Source organism: Nicrophorus vespilloides, unplaced genomic scaffold (genome assembly GCF_001412225.1).
Source record: "Nicrophorus vespilloides isolate i.1.1-1 unplaced genomic scaffold, Nicve_v1.0, whole genome shotgun sequence".
Classification (NCBI taxonomy): Eukaryota; Metazoa; Arthropoda; class Insecta; order Coleoptera; family Silphidae; genus Nicrophorus; species Nicrophorus vespilloides.
Window position 1 is genome coordinate 269,029 of NW_017096594.1, and position 9,809 is coordinate 278,837.

At 33.4% G+C, this 9,809-nt stretch overlaps 1 protein-coding gene across 1 annotated transcript; it reads right to left on the minus strand.

Moving 5' to 3' along the window:
* Window positions 1-5,983: 5,983 nt before the first annotated feature.
* LOC108557457 (alpha-L-iduronidase) lies at window positions 5,984-9,267 on the minus strand. The gene is made up of 10 exons (XM_017913963.1): window positions 9,076-9,267; window positions 8,888-9,016; window positions 8,652-8,833; window positions 8,501-8,596; window positions 8,058-8,352; window positions 7,701-7,904; window positions 7,280-7,646; window positions 7,024-7,226; window positions 6,835-6,944; window positions 5,984-6,210 (listed from the first exon to the last, which is right to left on the minus strand). Exons 1-10 carry the CDS (start codon window positions 9,207-9,209, stop codon window positions 6,125-6,127), a joined length of 1,806 nt encoding a protein of 601 aa, XP_017769452.1. The 5' UTR covers window positions 9,210-9,267; the 3' UTR covers window positions 5,984-6,124.
* Window positions 9,268-9,809: the final 542 nt, after the last annotated feature.

A 9,809-nucleotide genomic window follows, 5' to 3' on the forward strand; every position in this document is an offset into this window, starting at 1 on the left:
GAATATATTATTTGTAGTGAATTTTTGTACATTTTTGTATAAATAGAATTATTTCTTATAAACAGATTTCCTGAAGATATTTATTTGTACAAATGTTACAATAAAAGTACTTTGTACGGTAAATATAATGCAGCGTAATATATCTACTTTTACTGGTAAATGTATACATTTACCAACGTTTATCGGGTACAGTAGTACAAAAGGAGTGCTATAATGACACATTGCATATCTTGCAATTGCTTGTTGTCTTTCAATATTTAAAGATTCCTTCGCAATAACAACCCCTTACACTGATACATTTTAATATTAGGAACATCATCAATAGATATGCCCTACTTACAAGTACTGAATAATGATGACTTTTCGGAATGATAGTTAAGGAACTCAAATAGATAAGCAAAGTGGCCATGGTCCGCTGTGGATGCGGCAAAACCACAGCATCCATGGTTGTTGTATATGGCCATATTCGCCTCATGCGCATCCATCTGGGTAAATGAGCTCAAGCTCACATGTACGCCACCCCTTAATAATAACACCATTGTATATGTATCTACATTGAATAAATAATTTTGAAATTGAAATTGAATTGAATGCGCATCCATGGACGGACCACGATGAAACAAAGAAAGTAGTAGTCTTTAGTATTACTTGAATTTAATTTTACTATTGAAACAATTAAATGGTAAATGAAACTGTACAAAATCAACGTGATAACTTATTTATTTTATTGGCATATCATGGGGTTAATTATCAAAAACAATAACCTCTAAATATGCAGGTTTGTAAACGTATATGAATATTTATCGACGTCATTAGGTAATTGTAGACATTTCCCGGAAATGGTTGAACTTAATTATTTAATTAAGTATAATTTATTTAACTGCAATTTATTATTGATTTTAATTGCGATAAATCTAAATTCTTCTATCAAAATTCGTACTATCTTATAGTAAAATTCGAATTCGAATTCAGTACTTGAGAGTCCCAAATCATATTTAAATTTTGATGAATTCTAATTTTGCTGGATCCTTCAGGATTTGATGTCCCATTAAATGAAGAGGCGGAAATCCGTCTATAATGAATAAGAATATTTGAAAATCTTAACATGATTTACTTGAAATCTCTCCGGGTAAAAACATATTGCCAGAAACGAAAGATATAATCAAGCTGAAGATTAAAGATCGAATTTTCAATATTTGAGGGAAAAGAAGAACTTCGTAAAAATTTGTACGTATTGTAGTTTTGTTCTGTTTGAAATATTTAATTTTGGTAATAAAATAAATACAGGCTCTTATAAAACTTAAGGTTTTTTGGAATAATTTGTTTTAAATATGTTTGTGTAATAATTCAAAAATCGGTTTCTCAAATTACTAAATACTAAAATAACTTATTGATACCTGGTAATAATAAAGAATACATATTTTGAAGAAAATTGTTGTAAAGAATTACAAAAATCCTAAGGTTTATTGAATTTAAATTTTAGTTATTTTTTTTTAAATGCAATAATTGGTTTCCCAAATTCTAAAACCGATTTCTCAAATTACTAAATACTAAAAAAAACAAATAGATTAGCAAAAATTTTAAAATAATTTAAAACTGTTTTTTTACAAAAAAAAATATTTAATTTAATTTGCAATTTTTATTGGCATTAATCTCGAACGAAAGGCTATAGAGTGAAAAGTCTGATATCATTCAATTTAGGAATTTTTTAATCCTTAAAAAAGTTATTTTGTTTGTAAAAAGTTTTGTAAGAATTTGAGAATGTAATATTTGCAGAGAATTGTTGTACATTTTCTATAGCAACAGATTTCTTTTTTTATTCAGATTTCCTGAAGGAGCGGATTTAATTTAGCGGTAAATGGTGAAAGAGCACGAAGGGTGCGAGAGCACATGTTTTCCTATTCGCGAATTGAATTTCTGTGTATTCGGGGAGAGCTGTCTGATATCAGGTGTTTGGAGTAAGGATGCATAACATATGAATGCTTTCACTGCATCCGCTGAGATCGTTCGCATCTGCAGGATGGAGAGTTCAAATAATCCAGTCCTGTGTATACCATCTTAAAGTCATCCCATGCAGTCGTAACGAAAACATCAAATATGATCTCTCGGAGGAGAGAAACATCTTGGTACGGTGCATGTTAACGATTGCAATGTCTGAATGAAAGTTTTGCTCTGTTGCAGCATCAATTCAAATTTGCGCGCCCTTAAAAGGAAGGGCAGATGGGAGTCGGAACCTTTACAGCAGTCCATAAGGGCTCTACGACGTCTCGATTTTCCTTCGGTGGGGTTAATGTGGCAGTCAGCCGCGAAGACGCGTGATAATTTAATGAGGGTCTAAATTCCCACACGCACACAAGCCGACAACGCCCGCCCTCTGCCGACACCGGAAACCCACTTCACTTTTAATTGCCCACATTTGCATACATCCATCAGAGCCGGCAAAAAAATATATTGCACAGCTTACAACCCCGTAATTGCCCTCATTACATCCACCCTCCGACAATTCATTCTTACTTCCCAACCTGATACCTAGCAACAGATACATCATCTCTGCTCATGCATCTTCCAAAGATACAAAATTTAAATTAAAACAAACACCAGAATATAAGAAAACTGATAAATTACACAACTAATCTAATATTTTAATGTCACTTGTATCATAAAATAATATTAAGTTTATATTTTGTTTAAATACCATTTTAATTACTACCTGATTATGTAACCAAAATATTTTTAACACTACATTTAAGGAACAAGTGTTCAGATTTAAAGAATACCAAATTTACTGAAAAATTGAAAATTGTCAAAAATAATTCAATTAATTAAGCTGAACCACTTTTTTTTGTTGGTCTGCTTAAAAAATAGGAAATATTTTTCATTTAAATTAAATAATTATTGCGCACAGGCTAAACCACATTTATTTGTTCACAAAACGCATTTCGTACATTCCGTCTATTCAGTTACGGTAGGAATTTTAATTAAATTTATTAACATATGTAAATTTTTCATTCATTCAAAATAAATTAACAAAAATAATATAATTATTTTATGTATTATTACTCAAGATTTACTTTTGTACTTCTAATGATTTACTTCTAATAATCCAAGAAATAGTTTGCTTTTCAATTATGATTTTATAATTGATAGGCATATCATTTTTTGACATATTCTGAAGAGGACATTTAATTAAGAATAATGACAATCATGTATAATAATCATGCATAAATTACAGTAACTTAAGAAAAATGTTAATTCTTGTAAGATAGAAACGAATTTTCAATGGAAAAATGGTTTTAACAGTAAATTTACAGACAAGCATTGGATCATCATTTCCAATTTTGTAATTTACAATAAATCAATTTATTTATAAAGTTAAGGAATAGCAAACATTAGAAGAAATATTAAAATCTATACCAAATATGTTTTAATAATATTGGGATAAAAATCTACATCGTATTTGCTGAATTTAAAAAAAAATAGAGAAAAGGAACAGAATTGAAGTGTATCGAGCAAACTCAATATCGGATTCGTTCTTCGGGTGGAACTCGGCACAAGAATCGAGTAAATATTAGAATTCATCAAATATTTGTTATGTAAATTTAAATATAAAATTATAGCCAAACACCATATGATGTTTATTCTGAAATCCCGCGAGATAGACCTTCGAGGTTTCACCGATCCGCATTCCCAACAGATGCAAAACCTATAGACCATTTGCAAATATTTTTTAATGTGATGAAAACCTAATCATGTTTATTTCAGATATATTTATGTAATTTAATTGTATGAACCTTTTTCATAATTACATCATTTAAATTGAAATATACAATTTCATATTTCAATGTTCCAAAACCGCAAGTTAGTTAGCTAACATAGCAAGATTAGGCTAAGTATTAGTACTTAACAAGCTAGTTGTTGTGTCCAACCATTAAGGACAATCAACTATAAGACCAATATGCAGAATAGACAAATCCCACGGAAGGCAGTGACCGTTTGTAACGTTTCTTCCTATTTTCAACTGATAACCAAACTGCAGAAAAGACAGATCCCACGGAGAACAGTAATCTGAATCGGAGCGTCTTCTCAAAACCGTGCCTTACTCCTCAAACTAGTAAGGCATTAATAAGTATTTAGAAGTAGTCTTTGTAAAACCTTTCATGAAATTACCTGCTTTAAATTAAGATTTAAAAAGAGAGTTAATAAGTCAATTTGACTTTAATAATGTAGTTTTATAAACATACTTAACTTCTTACTTTTTATTTTCATATAATATCCTTTTTTACTCCAAGATGTACCCAAAACTATATATTTTCCTAACCACCTCTTATATTCATAAAATCTTCACAATATAATTAATTTAGAGTTTGTAATAAATAGTCCAAAAGTATTAAGTCAAATTAAAAAATAATTGACAGATTTGGCTTTAATAAGTTACTTTTTATATTATCATACAGTATCCTTTCTTAACAGCAAGATCTACCCAGTTTTTAGTGATTTCCCTAAGCTCTATCGGATTTGGGTATCAGATATTCATGAAATCTCCACATTACGAAACAGACTTAAGAAAAAATTATTAAATTGGCTGTTGTTGCTAAATGTAAACATTGTCTTTGAATAACTAAAAACATTGTTCATTGAGTTAAGCACTTGAAAAGTGTATAAGCGAAACAAACAATTCGTGAACTGAACAACTAGTTTATCTTGTACGGTGGAGTCGAGGCAAGTCATCAATTGTAATTAATTCGTTTAGGTTTTCTTGCGGCAGTCAACAGAACGGATCGTAACAAGAAGGTATGTTGTTTTTGCCCTGATCCTATGCGGTAGGATATTGTGTGTGTGTATGCTCGTCCTGGCGATGGCGGATCCGGAAGAAAAACACCCAAAATAAAAAAGAAGAGGAGATGGAGGTGGAAAGAGCGGAGGTTGGCAAAGGATGGATCCTTCGAAGATAAATAACATAGATTGAGTGAGACGTCGAGTCTCGGCAGTGAGGAGCTGAGCAGCAACAGCAGCAGCGACGGAGGCAGAGACTGGACTGGATTTCGAAGTTTATAGACGGACGGCGGCAGCGGCGGCAAATTTACTGTGGCCGACCTATTGTACATTTTAACAAGAGCCGATGTATCTATCTGTAACATTTATTTTGCTGCCACCGAAGTTGCCTTGTTTGTCGAGACTACAGCTTCGGTTCTGGTGTTACTGCGGAGGCGGCGATGTTGGCGATGTTGGCCCAATTCCAGGTCAGGTACATACACACACACATACTGCCACCCCCGTTTTCTCATACCACTTCGTATGGCCGTACCCTCGAAATCGAATTATGAATGCCGAGATGGAATTTATTCGCAAGACCGGACCAAAATAATTTACTTTCATAAATTCCGGACCCATTAATGTCGACCTCCCTTACCTCCTAGCTGAATTAATTACACACATAATGCACATGGATTCATACTAAACCGGACTTCCTAATAACTTCTCGTTCGTTTTAATAGGTAATGCACTCACTTTATATTTTTTTTTTAAATATGAACTTTTATATTGTAACAAAAGTGAATTCATTTGCTTCCAACTTGTAAATATATTTTTTAATTTATAACAATTATGTAAAGTGTATTAGAAATTATTTCACGTAGTTCTTCTTTATTTCTAAATTTATACATTCTTATTCGAATATTTACATATTATAATATAATAATTATGTTCATATATTTCATAATTTGTTTCTAAAATCAGTGTTAATGCACCAGTAATATTTTTGAATGAAAAATTATAATATATTACAATGTCGTAATATTAGTATTTATTATGAACATTGTTTGATACAATTACATAATATAAATATAGGTCAATGGTAAAATAGTTAAATTTACATTTGTATTTCTATTAAACTTGACTTTGAATTGTCTTGTCTAAATGTATTAACGGTGATACATTTCAATTAGATCAAATGTATAATGTTTAAGAGTTTACTTTCTTAATAAAACGAATTCATATTTATCTATTTTATTATGGCTATTTACATTATCTACATTTCCATTGTATTAATTGATTGAACATTTTGTGTTGTCATTAAGCAAAAAATAACTAAAAAGCACTGAAAGAATCGCATGTGAATGCAATTTTATTCCTGATAATAAACGGGGTCCGAGTAAGGGCCGCTCCTGTTCCAGTAATCGACGGCTTTCACCCGAAACCATCCGCGCAATCCTGGAAATAAAGAAATTGATTATATATCCTTTTTTGCGGTCATTAGCGGCCGGCTCCGTTAATTTCCTGAAGGCCGGATTAGTGAGCTAAATACAGGGACGGTTTTAGTTCGGTGAAATAATTACGAAGAGTTGCGGAGCGCAAGTGTAATAATGTGGCGGCGGCGTTTTTCACGATGGGAGCCGCAAAAGTTTTTCAGCGACGGTTAAATCGGGCGAACGCCGCAATCAATCTGATGGCAAATGATCCATCCCGAATATATAGATAGTTATTAAGGACGCATGCTGCATTTTCAGTCGAGCGGGTCGCGTAATGTGTAATTTATCATTGTTGGAGTTCGAATGCTTCGGAGGATTGCAGATTAACGGATGGTGGAAAGGTTTCGCTGATGGTAAACGGAGTATGCTTCTTTTCAGTTTGGAGAATCTGAAAACTGGGTTACGTAGAGGGACTCGTTGATAAGTATCTGTCGCTCCCAAACTGTGTTGCGGACAGAGTAATTAATTCAGTACCAGCCCTTCGCCCACCCCGAAAATGCACATACACCCAACAGCACAGCCACCGGACTTCTGCTTTACAAGCCTTTACAACGCGTATACAACCCTTGCATTACATCGCCCTCACCTACATCTCCTGGCAGCTCGTACTGATACGAGAGAAATATAACATCCATCTCATTAATCCTGGTGTATTCGCTGCCGGCACAGAACTCGACAACATAAGTCTTGATGCATCTGCAATTAAACAAACAGCCGCATCCATGTGACATATAAAATAGAAATTGCACGTATAAATAAAATCTCTCGTTTATACCTAGATTTAACTCTGTCGTCTTTCCAAATTAGAAGAACTTCGTTATCCTGCACCATCCTCACCTGGAGATGGGTTGTCGGTCCAGGCGCTTTGATACTAGAATTACAAGCGTGAATCAAATAGACTGAAGGCATTGTAATGTTTAAAACTATTTCAAGATTGGTGGAATTCGCGCTGTCCGGACCCAAGACCCTGAAAGGCAGCTGAAACAATGCTTTTAACACTCTCATTCTACATCCAAATCATTGATCGTCACCTGTTGACTACGCATTTTCCAACGAAGATCTGTATCGGGGTAGACCGGAGCTCCGGCCGCGTTCCATACGGAATACGGATTCGTCTCTAAATTGTTGATGGTATAAATGACGTATTTACAGTTCACTGAAAGGTTCTTCAGAGTAATGCGAATTGTTGTATCGGAAAAGTCAGCTTCGGTCTCGTTGGAGTAGACGACCAGAGCGGAAAAAGTTCGGCGAGTACGCGACGCTATAGCATTTATTAGAGGCGACGTCTTGTTGATGGCAACCGAATGCCCTTTTAAATAGGACAACAATCCCATAACGGAGTAAACGGGCTTGAAGAAAAATTGCGTATGAGGTGGAATCGTGTTATTCATCTGAAACCTGAATACAAAAATGCTTAAAAACAAAGTTACAATTGAAGAAAATATATATTACCTTGCTAATAATGTGCGTTGCGTAAAAAAATGCGGATTGTAATTCATAAAACCATTGTCGTTGCTAAGTATTTCAATAGCAATTCCTCTTTTCTGAATAACTTCCCTGTAATGTTCAATTATAACTCTAGCTACCAAAGCTGCATATTTGGCATCCGCCCGCCATTCCTCCTCCAATGACCAGTTTGTTAAAATATCCGCTTCGCTGCGAAACAAAGTGATTTTTTTTTAATAAAGAGACTCAAATCCCCTCGAATATTCTTTTTTTAAGAATGCAATAATAAGATGACTACCACCAAAAACTGGTTGTATATAACAAAAAATATGTACGAGGACAATAAGAATGTAATGAATTTACTCGTTCGCTATCGGGATGTGCTTCAGATTCGGATACGTTTCATGGAAGTGATCGAGAAACTGAAGGTCCTTGGAGACCAACCGTCCGGCCGATCCATCTCCCTTCTTGTGGAACGAAATGTATTGCAAAGGACAGTCCCTGATTGAGTTGCACATCTCTAGCAACCCCCAGCACAAGGGATGATGCACGAAGTCCTTGAATACACCTGCCGGACCGCCCAATCTCAGCACGCTGTCATTCTTCTTTACAGCTTTATCCAAGCCCTTTCTACAACCAAATACGTAGGATTTGTACTCTGAAATCAAAATACTTGATAGAATACATTACGTAAAATCCATAGCTTTTATAATCAAAAGAATAACAAGGTCAGCAAATATTTGAACCATATAAGTAATCACTTCATAAGTGAACACTGATGAATAATTCTATAATAAATAACTCACCATTCAACGTATAATTTAAAATATTATACATTTTCAAGTCGGGTTCGTTCCATGTTTCGAAACTCCATTTTTCTACAATATTTAAGCCATATCTATCTAAAAGAAAACAACATAGCTTCAAGATTAAAACATCTTAAAAATGTGTTATTACCAATATATCTCTTAACAGTTGTCTCGGTGAAATGAGACCAAAATGTAGTTACGTTCTTAACATTTTTACTGAACAAGTTATTCGGAAAGCCCATGAGCTCAAACCTTGGTGATAAACTTTGAAAATGCATCCAATCCAAAACGAGATCCAAATTTACGTAATTGAAGTCCGAGTTGTCAGTCCTAAAACCCATTCAAGTAAATCGAAACGGACACAGATGGTATAACGATATAGACTTGATAAGATCTAACAACCAATGAACCCGAATTTGTTTGATCCCTCGATTTGGTAAGGCGCCAATGATGGCAATATTGGTTTTAGAGTCCTGCGATAATAAATATGTGTCAACTTCTCCCTTAGGAGGGCTAAAAATGTTGATTTAGTAAGAAAAGAGTAATAACGGAAAGTAGTCCTATCAGCTTACGAGAATCCTGTGCTTTGCCAGAACGGCTCAATTTTTGCCTCCGATGACGAGTAATCGATGTGAATTGAATATGTCTCGTTAGCATTGCTAAATGCGGATATTATTATGGATGATACAATTATGGTAATCAGCATCTCCTGGCTTGTAGTCTTGTCTCGATGCTGTTATTGCACGAACTGCATCTTGAATTTACATTTGATAGGATTCATTTAAATATTTAGACGGTAATCTTTCCTTGAGTAAATTTGTTCAATTGAAAAATTCCTTTTGATAAGGAATATTTCAAGAGCACAGGATATTTACTATTTCATGTAAATTTATTCATCTCTTTAAGAAGTTATACAACAGTTCCATTAAATAATTATTATATAAACCATAAATTTATTAGCAACGTACAATTGTGATATATTTATCTGCTTATATAATTTTGTTACATAAGTCGAAAATACCTACCATCAATATACAATGTAATTTATATAATTGTTGCAATAAATATTATTAGTATTATTAATTTTTAAATTAGTAATAACTACTTCAACCATACATTATGTAAGAAATTTTAAATAATTTTTAGAATATAACTTCAATACAGGTATCCCCCGACTTACAAACTCCCGGACTTACGAACAAAATTCTTAAAGCTCTAACAAGGAGATATATAATAATAAAAAATAACTGTCCAAACAGTAATTGATAATTTATTTAAGAAAATTTAATAATTTTGGAATATGTTT

Excerpts from the sequence above, each read along its gene's own strand:
- LOC108557457 (XM_017913963.1), bottom strand. The coding sequence starts at position 9,209 with ATGCTGATTACCATAATTGTATCATCCATAATAATATCCGCATTTAGC. Across the intron at positions 8,834-8,887 it reads TGGTTGTTAGATCTTATCAA|GACTGACAACTCGGACTTCA; the intron begins GTCTATATCGTT and ends AATGGGTTTTAG. Across the intron at positions 6,211-6,834 it reads CGAGCTGCCAGGAGATGTAG|GATTGCGCGGATGGTTTCGG; the intron begins GTGAGGGCGATG and ends CTTTATTTCCAG.